At 31.9% G+C, this 13,451-nt stretch overlaps 1 protein-coding gene across 2 annotated transcripts in view; it reads left to right on the top strand.

The window, feature by feature from the left end:
* Positions 1-13,451, top strand: part of CSMD3 (CUB and Sushi multiple domains 3) — a 1,079,985-nt gene that overhangs the window by 1,014,109 nt on the left and 52,425 nt on the right. For both annotated transcript variants that reach the window (XM_030875636.2, XM_030875634.2), the window contains 4 exons: positions 263-448; positions 2,384-2,557; positions 4,694-4,876; positions 7,897-8,073. In XM_030875636.2, the coding sequence (XP_030731496.1) occupies positions 263-448; positions 2,384-2,557; positions 4,694-4,876; positions 7,897-8,073 (720 nt within the window). The remainder of the gene's footprint in view (positions 1-262; positions 449-2,383; positions 2,558-4,693; positions 4,877-7,896; positions 8,074-13,451) is intronic.

Genomic DNA, 13,451 nt, shown 5'->3' with positions numbered 1-13,451 from the left:
TTGAAAGGTTAAATCTGTACTCAGTGTAATATTTAGGAGTTGCTATTGTTCAAAACAATTTTGCAAAGAAGTTTTCCTTTTTCCAATATTTTCAGCCAAACCAATTTCAGTCCATTATATCCCATTAAAATGTTAATATTATTCCTTGAATCTTTGGTTTGTTTGATTAAATTTACCTTTGAAACTACATTTCTAATGGAAATCTATATAAGTATATGTATATTATTCCAAACATATATTTCAAAATTTGTCATTTGTTTAGTGGTCAACTGTTCTGATCCCGGAATTCCAGCCAATTCCAAAAGAGAAAGTAAAATAGAACATGGGAATTTCACCTATGGCACTGTGGTATTCTATGACTGCAATCCTGGATATTTCTTATTTGGATCTTCAGTTTTGATATGTCAACCAAATGGACAATGGGACAAACCTTTACCAGAATGTATCAGTAAGTAGATAATGGGAACTCTTCCTTGAGATAATGCCGTGGAAGGAACATGTATATTTACTGTCTTTATGAAATATTTAGGGCTGTGTATCAGAAGGAAGCATATTGATTATATTGTCTTATTTTGAAACTACACTTCCCTATATCCTGCCAATTCAATGCCCAAATGCCATTTTTATTAGTAATAATGTGATTAATATTTCTCTGTCATCCCTTGATTTTGAACCTTTATGGAGCAGATAGAATATTAAAAGCAGATGTATTTCATACTCTATGATGTTACCATCCCATGAGAATAAACTACATTTTTATTTTCTATTGTACTAATATTTCAAATTTCATTTAAAGCAAAATTAGTTTAATATAAACAGCAACAAGTGCTTGAAAATACTTGAGAAATTAGACAAAGGTGTTACTTAATACTTACTGACTTTAAGTATTTATTATATACAGGTACATGCACATAAGAAATGTTAATACACATCATCTTTCAAGTCAGTCAGCATACGAGTGCATTTTGTTATATGTTGTGATTGTAGAATATAAATAAAATAAATTATAGCAGCTTTGCATATAATTAACATGTGTAGTGAGACAATAATTTAACAGAAATAAATCAAAATTTTGTGAAGACATAGAGAAGTGAACATGAATTCTAGGAATTCAGCTTATTGATAGGTCTCAAATATATTTACATCTCAGAGCTGATGAATCTTGGACATGATAGGAGAGAGAAGAACTTTATAGATTGAAGGAGTAGTGTATCAAGAAAGCATTGGGCAAGTAATTTTTGGTTATACTAAATGGCTAAATTATAAAATTATTTTATGATCATGTTTTATTTAAGAGGCACTTTCTTTATGTTCATGGGGTAAGATTTTTTGAAAAATTAGTGGCATCATTCATGTACTCATTCACAAACTAACAAAGAAACAAAACTTTATACAGTGTCTATCTAATTTCATATTCTATGCAGATAATTAAATCAATTGTTGATTCCTTGCTTAAAATGCATTTGATTTCTTTTTGTAGACTGACTACTCTAATGGTTTAAGTAATTCACTTACTTAGCCTTGTGTGGCTACAACACTAAAGTTAAAAATCTTTTGTAGGACCTGAAAACATGAACTCCTTCAGATTTTCTTAGCTCTTATTTACTTTTTACCTTTTCTTTATTTCCTATAGCACTCGCTGATACTGTGCTAAGTACTCAGGGGTTTTATTAAGTTTATGTCTCCTTGTGTGCTATTTAATACTTTAGAGTCATATTGTGCTCAGTATTTTTCCAAGTTACAACTAAAAGGGGGCACACAGTAAGTTCCCAAGCTACTTCTAGCTTATAAAGATAATTCTCAATGTGTTAACATCTGATTCTGCTAGGCTTAGCTGTATTTTGGTTGATAAGCCACTGAGTATCTTCTTTATACAGGATAATTTATTCATTAATGGCCTGGAGTGGAATCTGGACTACATTATGTGTAGTCTACATTGTGTGTCACAGATCCACCTTCATTCTCTCTCCTTTACCCTTAAGTTTTTCCCTTTTAATTTTTGTATAGGCTCATTTTGAATCCTATATGACCTTATTTAGCCAATCCACATCACTCCTCTCCCTAACTTTCACATCCTTATCTAGACACATACATACTTCCAACCCATGCACATATGTATATAAACACACACTCACTACCCCCACACATACAATCTTATACCGATTCAATCATTTAAGTTTACTTACAATGTTCCTGTTAAACTCATGCTCAGGGTGAGTGGGATGACAGAATAACTCCTGTAACTTCAACTGTCATATAGATATTTGATTTCTGGATGATGTGTATATTAGAGCAGATAATTCTGATTTATTTCATAAAAAGTTGGTGCAGGTTGTTTGATAGAGATATAAAAAATTTTATATTCAATAATTATGTATTGTAGTGATTGACTGTGGACACCCTGGCGTTCCTCCTAATGCAGTCCTGTCTGGTGAGAAGTATACCTTTGGGTCCACTGTTCGCTATTCCTGCACAGGAAAGCATACCCTTCTCGGCCAGTCATCAAGGACTTGCCAATTAAATGGCCATTGGAGTGGATCACAACCTCATTGTTCAGGTACCACTTGGAAAATTGGATGATATGTGTTGGAAATTACATTAATAGTATTATTATTATTTGGAATATATACACAAAACAATCTAAAGAGATACAATAATACATTTCTCTTTTAAAAATCTCATGGGAGAAGCTGTAACATTTTTACATTTATCGGAATTCTTCTTAAGGTAGTATGAATTTAGAACACAAATTAATACTGATTTTGTAAATGATAAATTACAGGTATATGTTTTGAACTGTGTTGTATCAAATGTAAGTGGTGTTAGGATGCTACTCTCTGTGAAGTGCTTTTTTTATTCATTAAAATAGCTAACCATTCAAGCTTAAGTAGCTATTCCATTTTAGCAGATATAAAATATGTTTCCCTATAAAGCAATGTTATATCAGTAGTTTCCTGTTAGAATTCAGTTCTTTGTAGATGAACTTTGTAAGCAATCAGTTACTTAATAGCATAATTTTAAAATAAAGCCCAAAATGTTTTAAATTAAACTAAGCCAATAATTTTTATGAAAAACATTTATTTTCCTAATTTTATTTGTTATTAATAGACAACATATAGCTCCTGAGTGTCTATGATCCCAATAGAGTTTTCTTAGAATAAGTAAATATTCAGTCTACTTTTAATTAATAATTTGTTCACAGAGTGAGTATTTGAAAAATCTTTTTGAGCTGTTTAAGTTACTGTTTTTCTTCAGAAATTGTATTTCAGTTTTAGAGCTGTGATTTCTCCCTACTTGATACTATTTATTCTGTTTTTACCTATCAGCCAGATATTGGTGCTTATTTTTCTGCCTGTTCTTTCTACTTACATATTGTCCATTATCTTTATATTATTTTATCTCTGTGGAGATCATATGATGACTTATTAGGAGTTGTTTTACACTATTTTTCCTTTAGAGGTAAAAGTTGTGAAATACTTAGTTTCAGATTCCCCTTGTAATTGTGGTTAAACCCTATGAAATAACTACCTGGGTCTTCAAATTTAATCTATAGATTTTTAAAACTATCATAGTTAATTTACTCACTCAGCTAACTGATAATACATATAACACACATCTCTCTCTGTGTCTCTGTCTCCGTCTCTGTCTCTCTCTCTCTCCCTCTCTCCCTCCCTCTCTCTCTTTCTCTGTCATACACACACACATAGGATTGATTGGGAAACTACTACTTAGTTGTAAAAATAATGTGTACACATATATTTAAAAGTGAAATAGTGACCTTAAATATTTATGTTATTATTAATATTGCATCACATGAATGAGGAAATATTAAGAAGGATTCCAAATACACAGGGCGTGTCAAAATAGGCATCTAGATAGACAGAAAGCACTTTCAATGCTTATGTATTCAACTTTCTCTCTGTCTCTCTTTCTGTGTCTCTCTGTTTCTCTCTCTCTCTCTCTGTCTCAAAAGTATACTAATACTGTGGCAACTTTAATTAAAATTATTTACGAAATGATAAATAGCCAGTAAACCCTAAACACTATAATCAAAAGAGAAACACTTTGGCATGAGCAAAAAATCCGTATTAAGAACTTAAGTCAGAGTTTCTAGTCTTTGTTTACAATTTATTTTTATATTTTCATGTATGAGAAGTATGCAGCTTATTCATTTTTGGTCAGTGGTCATTGATAGAGAAGATTAGGGGGTGAAAGTTTAGAAATACTATATTTTAACATTTATATTTTCCAGTATATCACAGTTCTATTTTAACAGAAACTGATTTCAATTCAGAGAAAGAAAGATGAAAATTGCCAAGTCCATGTTTTAAATTTTAATTGTATAAATCCATTCTCATTTGAGCCCAAAGAACTGTCAATTATAAATTTTCCATTACGTTGGTTAAGAACTAGATTCTGGAAATACTAATGAAATATCTTCAACTTATTGAACGTCTTCAAATATCACTGATATGGAAAATAACACCATACTCTGCAACTATTTTCTTTTTCCTTTAGGCTTTTTCTTATGACTGGAGTCAGATAGGAAATATGAATTACGATTTTACCCAGTCAACTTAGCATATTAAAACACAACATGCACAAAAACAAATTCCTACAAGAATGTTGGACTAAATCATAACTTAATAAATGTTCATTGAAATAAGTTAACTTGAACTGTACTGAATTGCAGGTGATGCTACTGGTACATGTGGGGATCCAGGTACTCCTGGTCATGGTTCTAGACAGGAAAGCAATTTCAGAACCAAAAGTTCTGTACGTTTTGCCTGTGATATTGGTTATATCCTTCATGGCTCAGAAGAAAGAACATGTTTACCCAATGGCAGTTGGACTGGAAGGCAGCCAGAATGCAAAGGTAATCTCAAGTAGAAACTAATAACATTGATGATGCTGGAATTTAATGTGTATCAAATTCAACTGGGTGCTGCTCGTGAAATTACTCCTACCAGTTCTTGTCCTCAACCATGGAATAAAAGCAGTATCATTCCAGTTTTACCAACACTGTCCTATAAGAGAAATATGATAGATAACAATTATTAAGTTATTAAAATTATCTCTCATGGATCATTTATATACATTGTTCACTTCACAGTAGATATCAGGATTGGAAAAGTTAAAAAGATTTTTTTTTCCCTTTATCACAGTGCTCTGTATTGTTGACACCACTAGGAAAAAATTAGGTTGTTCTCACATCAACATTACCTCATGATCTGTTTTAGTTTTCAGGTTTGTAGAAATGGAAAAATATAAACAGATGTCTAAGTATAAATGATATTTTTATTTATAGGTATTGCTCATAACTAGAATTCTTAATATTTGGGGTGTTTAAGTAAAATTGTTAATTGTTCTGACTGATTCAGAGTAAACATAATTTTTACAAGACTGCCTAGAAAAGGAAATGTTGCTGGAAAATTACCCTTATAATTTAAATTGTTCTTTTTGAGATTATTTTAGTGCAAAAACTAAACTTGCAAAGGTATGTATGAAATTTATTTGATGTTATACCAAATGTATGGGTTTTATAAATAGAAAACAATTCCCAATAAAACCTTCTTGACAGTTTTTTGATTGACTATATTTTCAGACACTTGTATTATGTTTAAAATTAGTGTCCATATTCTAGGAAAGATAGTTATCTTTTTTATAAGTGGACTAAATTAATAATCTTAAGAGAGAATTGCAGCTCAGTTTCTATTATAGGGAAAGGGTGGGAACAAAGTTGTGGAGCAAAAGACACTAAGCACACTGTCTTCACTTTATTTCTCAAACTTACTTTCCAAAGGCAAAGTCTTTATAGTGATGTCGTACATTATGTGGGTGATATCTAAGCCAGCTCTTTGCTCAGCTGAACTGCAAAATATTTTTAGACGAAATGCAACCTGGTGCTGACCTTGTTTTGTTAATGTACACATTACAGATAAAATAGACCTAGGAGTTGTAGCAAATAAAACAGAATTAATATTTTCCCCATAAAGTGGAGTTCATACAAATCACTTAGAAAAACAGATTCTAGCAGATGACTGGAAAGAGGAAATGAACAGAAAATACAGAAGAGCAAAAAAAATTGCAAACTATAGAAGAAATTCTATATAACTACTAATCAGAATATTACAATTAAACATCAAACCATCATTTTTCACCTGCTTTAATATGAAATTGTAGCATATGTGCAGCAAAACTAGAACTTTAAAACATTTCTAGAGGTTTTTTAAAATTATATTTTAGATTAAGTTGATAAAAATGCATATATATTCTTAGCTTTGATTTATTAACTCCACTTTTGAGGAATTTTTTTTCCTAAAGAAAATAAAAATATTGGGGCTTCCCTGGTGGCGCAGTGGTTGAGAGTCCGCCTGCCGATGCAGGGGACACGGGTTCGTGCCCCGGTCTGGGAAGATCCCACATGCCACAGAGCGGCTGGGCCCGTGAGCCATGGCCGCTGGGCCTGTGCGTCCGGGGCCTGTGCGTCCGGAGCCTGTGCTCCGCAACGGGAGAGGCCACAACAGTGAGAGGCCCGCGTACCAAAAAAAAAAAAAAAAAAAAAAAAAAAAATGATGGGGCATGGTATTGGAGAGGATGTGTGAAAATAAGCAAACTTTCACACTATTGATACAAGTGTGTATTTTTCTAATATCTTGGGTAACACTATATATACTTAAAAATATTTTTCAGAATTAAAATTTTCCAGAAATTCCACTTTCAGAAACTTATCATAAAAATAGGATCAATGTACATAGTTGTATATATAAGCTAGAGTACATTATAACCAAAAATGATAGAGAAACTAAACTAAACTAAATTTCATGTTTATCAGCAGGAGATTAGTTAGGTAGATTATGAATACACACATAATGGAAAACTCTCCAGGTACTAACCTTTATGAAAGAAAGATGCCCTAACTGTAATGTGCAAGATGTATAAGTTTTCTGTCTATACACACATACACACAAACATACAGCACCATTACCAATGATCGAAAAAATTAAATATTTAAGATGCAGCAAGAGATATATGTGGTACTTTCTGAAATTATAAGTACACTTCATATTCGTATAGATAGCAAATTCTGTAAAGTATTAAGATGCCTTCTTATACTACAACAAAATTAGGTACTGCATTTGACATAGGCTTGCTTTTAATATATTTAAAAAATTCACTGATGCCATTGATGGCAAATAGTTAAACATAATACAGAATAATCATATAAGGCATTTGTGTTTCTGACTCCTATTTAGGATACATTGAAAACTTAATGAAAATCATTCCTAGAATTTTAGTGACTTTGTTTTTACTCAGTTAATTTTTTGTACACTTTGGTCCAGAAATAGAGATTATAAAGTTTTAGTGCAAATCAGTTATATACTTATATAAATAAAAACATACATGATGCTTATAATATTTAAGTGTGTTTTATATCTGTTTTATTACAAGTATAATTATAGTAAATCAGTGTATATTTTATATCTGTTTTCTTACAAGTATAATTATAGTAAATCTTTGTTTCTTCTCGTTACATATCTTCCAATTTTACATGAGCTGCTTTTTAGGCAGAGACTCTTAAAATTCTTCTTTGAAAGACTTTGTGTTACCCCAAAGCAATACTCTCAAGTAATTACTGTGCAAAGTTTTACCAAAATGACTCACAAAATTCTTTAAAAAGTAGCTTTTATATGATTTGTATCCCAGTAATTAAACTAATAAGATATAAATTCATCTTGAATTTCAGCTCCTTATAAAAGAGAATTCAATGCTTATTTTAGAGGATTTTATTGCTCCTTTGGATAATCTGAAACAATCATTTAGTCCTTAACTTTTTGTGAGAGGATTCCTAAATGCACTATTTTTATATATACTCTTAACCATTTTGTTTTATAGCTGTACAGTGTGGTAACCCAGGGACAACAGCCAATGGAAAAGTCTTTCGGATTGATGGCACAACATTTTCTAGTTCAGTCATTTATTCCTGCGTGGAGGGATATATCCTTTCTGGACCTTCAGTTAGGCAGTGCACAGCCAATGGAACATGGTCTGGAACTTTGCCTAACTGTACAAGTAAGTTTCTTCTCAGTATTTTGAAGTATCACTAGGTATGTGAAAAATAGTTATATAAACATGTATGTGTGTGTTTTGTAATTAATCATACCAGGCAAGGTTTTGAATATTTGTATTGTCCTTCACATTAAAAGATGATGATAGTGTTACGGTTCAAGTGTACACTAGTGAGTTTAAGAATCAGTTGGCTTCCAAGGTATCACATTGGCAGAGAAAAGAGGGATCACAGAATATCAGTGCTATTAAATGTAATTTTACAGTATGTTAAAAACAGAGATGAATTATCAGCTATAATCAAGACTAAAAATACAAGGAATGTACTTTTTTTTGCCAATCTAGCACATATTAATTGTTGACTTGGTTTTTGAAAAAGCAGACTGATTATTTTTGGGTTCGTGCACTATTGTCGGAAGTCCTGATGGCTGATTTGCCCTCTTGAGATGTTAAAAAATGTGGCATTTCAGAGATTCAGCATCATAGTGAAATTACCCACTTGTTGGATTTTTTTAATGTATTTAAAATTCCTATATATAAATTAATGCCTATATATGGAAAAATAGAATTTATTTAACAATAATCTATCCATTGGAAAATCACTGCTGCTTATATTAAGAAGAACTGCAGTAGCATCATGTAAATCATGAAATTTTTGAAAGAAGAGCTATTTTAGGATGTGTTCAGAGACTCATTCAAGGAGTCATGAGACGTTGCTAAAGCCCTTGAGTGAAATAGGCTCTGAGGAGACTAATGGAAGTTTCTTGTGTGTTGAAATTTGAACAGATTATACTTTTGCTGTAGAGGCCCTCATTAAAAGTCGTTTGTGAATATTAACATAAATGGGCATAAGTAAAATTTGTAAATGAGAAGCATGTTGCTTCCAGGATCCAAAAAGATGCTGGGCTTATTTTAATGTTGTGGTGTGGAGAAGGTCAATAGTTCTTGACAGTGTCAGTGGTAGAGCAGCCCTTTGCTGACCTAGTAATTCCCAGAAATTTACTAAGGAGGCAGGCCTTGTACCATGTTTGGGCGAATGATGCATCCCCCACCTTTTTCTTTAGCTCTTTTGTGAGTATTTGTATTTCCTGAATAAATAGCTGAAATAATCTATTCAGAGGAGGATGCTGTCAAACTAATGCCATGTCATATCTGTGATTCTTGAGAAAGTTAGTTGTAGTTAATATCTTACCTGAAAACTGTTGAGATACTTCGTGTATATTGTGTCTCTTCAAAGGTAAAGGCACACTATGGCTGGAAGTTTGTTGAAATAAGCACTGAATAGAACATATCAGCCAAATGTGCAATAGCAAAATATTTCTCAGTTGTTAATTTGAATCAGTAACAAGTTATATTCCTGGCCTTGTGTCAGCACCAGATACTGTTACATCTAATCTTTGCGAGTAGTTTTTTACTTCACCTTGGGCAGTTTTCTCATGGCTTAATCAGTATTCTGCCAAATAACTCAAGGAGTTTTCTCCTTACGTCTCCAGAGATCTGTGTGTGTGTCCTCTCTTGTATTCTGTCTCACTAAGTCTGTCCACTTTGTTGTCTCCTGTCCAATCCATCTTTTCAACTCAGGGAGTCTGCCGGGCTCTGCATGGGGTCCTTCTCCCTGTGCCACAGCCTGGAAACTCTCTTTGGGCAGTAAGACGAGGCAGTCATAGCAATCACTTCATTTGTTTCCTGTCACTCAAGGATCACTGTGCTTTGCTGCCTGATGAAACTTGACTTTTTTTGAGGGGGGTGGGATTGGGAAGTTGTTTCAAATGGAGAGTAAATTCTTCCTTGTTTCTCCATCTTGAAGGAAAGAAGTCCTCCTACTTACTTTGAAAATGTCTCATTTTTTAAAATACTGAACATTCTAACAATTAAGAAATATGCTTTACTGTTTTCATAGTACACCACCCCAATCTGAGCCTTTAAAACTCTTACCTAGTACCCTTTAAGTATTAGCTCAAACGGCACATTTGGCAAAAGCCTTCTTAGGGCACTTCTTCCTCATATCCACTTTGGCTAAAACTGATCTCTCTACATTGTATAACTCTTTTATGGCAGTTCCTTACATCACTAAACTATAAACTTAATAGGGCATTAGTACCTGGGGCTGTTTATATCATTGACCCTCTAGCACCTGATACATAAATTGACCAAGTAAATAGTTGTTGACTGACTCAAATATCTCATATGAATTTAATTTAGCTATTAGTGCACATGACTTACCATTCCACTCCATTTTAAAATACTTGCAGAGAGGGCTTGTAATTTATAGATAACATAGCACACAGTTTCTGGTATATGGTATGTTTTCAATATATAGTTATGAAAAAGAAGGAAATAATGAATATATTCAGAATAAAGGAAATATACTAACATTTTTTTCACATTGAATAACAATTTTTTTTATTCATGGATAAATACCTAAGTCTTTTATTTAAAGTATTTTCCAACTTTAGTAAAGAAAAACACATACTAGTTCTTAAGATTGAAAATTAGATTAAATTTTTTACTGAATTGGTTTTCCTTAGGAATTTTTAAACAAGTTAAAAAACACTCAATTCAACACAGACCGGGAGCAAATAACGTATCAAAATTTAAAGTTTCTTTTTTATGTCAGTTCTTCAAGGAGAAATATTGTGTTGAGTAAGGTATTTCAAGCATTAGCTTTTAAATGATGAATTGCTATTAAACTAGAAACTGAGAATTTTAACAGTTGATTTACTTCACAGCAAACACCTCAGTAGCAACCCAAACCAAAAGCAAAAATAAAAATATCCTTCAAAAAGAAACACAGAGAGAGGTTTCAGTGGAAATTAAAACAGATTAAACTCCTGTAATTAAAGAATCTAACATACTGAAAATTTTATATGTGGTGATCTGTTGTTGATTAGAACAAGTGTTTCAGAGTCCTTCTCATTAATTTGCAGTGGAAGTTAATTTCAATATATGATTGATAGAATCATGTAATTTTGGAGCTGGAAGAGATTGTATTGTAGTCTTATATGCATAGGTCAGGAAATTGAGGCACCAAATCATTTAACTGATTTACTGAATACTGACAGAGCTCACCACTAAACAGTTATTTCTGCCACATAAATGGATGAAATTTCCCATTAAATTAATTTTTTCATTTTTTATATATACCAGAAACATTAAATTCACATAAAGCATATGTTTAATAAATTTTGATTTAATGTAATTGCCTTTTGTAGGCATTATTTTTCTAGTATCTGTATGCAAGGACATAAACATGAATTTAAAATGAATTAAATTAAGTATGAAAAAATTTAAAATATTGAACTAAATTTCTAAACCAAATTCCTGATTCCAATTTTTGGAAAACCCACCTAAAGAAAACAAAACCTTCCTTTTTTTCTTTTCATTCAAAGTGTTACTATTTCTATTCATAATAAATAAATTTGTCATTGCTTACCATTTGTTAGGATTTATGTTAAGTGCTTTACACAAGTTCTCTCACTTAATCCTCAGAACAGATCTATAAAGTATATACTATTATCCTTTCTATTTCACATTTGAAGAAATGGTATCTTACAGAGAAAATATAACTTTCTTTCCTGTGCTAACACAGCTAGTAAATGTGGATTCTAAGATTTAAACTCAAGTCTTTTTAACTCAGGAAGCAATGTTATCAAGTTCACTTCATTTTCTCCTTCTGTATTTTTCCTCCTCCTTGTTTTCTTGCTTTATTTCCTATTTTTTTTTTTACCATAGTCAAATATATTTGACATGATATAAATATAGGGCATTGCTTATAAGGCATATGAAAATGTTTTGTTAATTTATAGCCTGTTCCTCTCTTACTTTTCCAATTTGTCTACATTTACCAATTGGAGTTCTGCAAAGTTATGTCATTTTTTAATGAGCTGATCACTTGTAAAATTTGTGTTTGCTCAACAGTACTTTCCACTCAAAATTGCAATTTTCTCTATATAGCTTAGCAATAATTTTTTGGTTATCTCAAGATGAGAGTTCAAACATATAGTACAGGTATGTCAATAATAAATCTAAATCTTGCAGGAGATGAAATATTTTAATATGATGAGTCAAAAGAAAAGAACAGGAGTACTGTTGAATCACATATATTATAATTGAAAATAGGGATCTGATAGATTTAGGACAATATCAGTTGAAAGAGATAAAATCAACAAGATTGATTACATGACACACGTTTCAATATAGGATGATTTGAATAGGAAAGAATTAATAAAAGTCTTAAAATATAGTTGAATAAATCATCTAGTTACAATGGTTGAATGAAAGTAAAATATAAAGAATTGAATTATATTTAGATTTTTTTTCTACATTTTAAAAATAAAATTTTGGTTACTTTAAATGTTTTCCCCCTCCGTAACTGGGCTAGTTATCCTTAGGCAGCTAGTACCTCCTGCATAGTGATAATCAAAGGAGTGATCCAATTTTTAGAATATTATTTTATTTTTAACTTATTATAGTAATATAGTTTATATAAAATACAGTTTAAATGAAATAGAAAGAGAACCGCGGGTATATAATATAATTGGATGACTTATGGATTCAGTTAATAAAAACTCATTTACCTAGAACCTATCATAGAGCCCTTTGCCAGGAACTGGCAAATTTTAGTAAGGTTGGTCTCTGGTCTCTAATATTTCACACGCAGTAAAGTAGCTTTGGCATTTCAAGCATTTTTGCCCTTTGAGAATTTCCTACCAGAGTGATTTGCAAATATACCTTTTATTTGCTTGATTTCCCAGCAGCAAAACAAACACACACACACGCACAAACACACACAGATTTTTTTGTTCTTAAAACACTCCTTTCCAGTCACATGTGTAGATGTGTCACCTGTGATTTTCCTTATCCATTTTCATGATTTTAGAAAACATTTTTGGAATAAACATAATTAAATAATAATGGTAATGCCCCTACTTTTCTTCCTCATATCTAACCTTATTACAGATATTGGTAAAAGGATAAAATGTTCCTCACATAAATTCTAACTGCTAATATTCTCCAGCTTCAGATTATAGAGGAATTGAGAAATTGTACACTTAATCTTTCTCTAAAAATATGCCTCGAAACCAAGAACTCTTCCCTCTTCTCTATGCCTATCCTTCTGCATCTCCAGACAGGTCCTTATTAAACCCACCACCAGTGCTGGAGTATGACGTTTCCCCCAAATAACTAATTTTCTCATGGGTGAGTAAAAGAATATATCATGAGATCAAAATCATGCATTCAAATATCGTGAACACTTTGGCAGAGAAATTATAAATGTTAAGAAACATCCACAGAACTTAAACCAAGCTGGAAGGAAAAGATATTTGCTATAATACCAAGAAGCTTGTAACAGTGTCCTGATTTTAAGATTTGGTGAAGTCCCC

The sequence above is a fragment of the Globicephala melas genome, chromosome 17 (genome assembly GCF_963455315.2).
Source record: "Globicephala melas chromosome 17, mGloMel1.2, whole genome shotgun sequence".
Classification (NCBI taxonomy): Eukaryota; Metazoa; Chordata; class Mammalia; order Artiodactyla; family Delphinidae; genus Globicephala; species Globicephala melas.
This window is presented reverse-complemented; position numbering and strand designations above follow the sequence as displayed.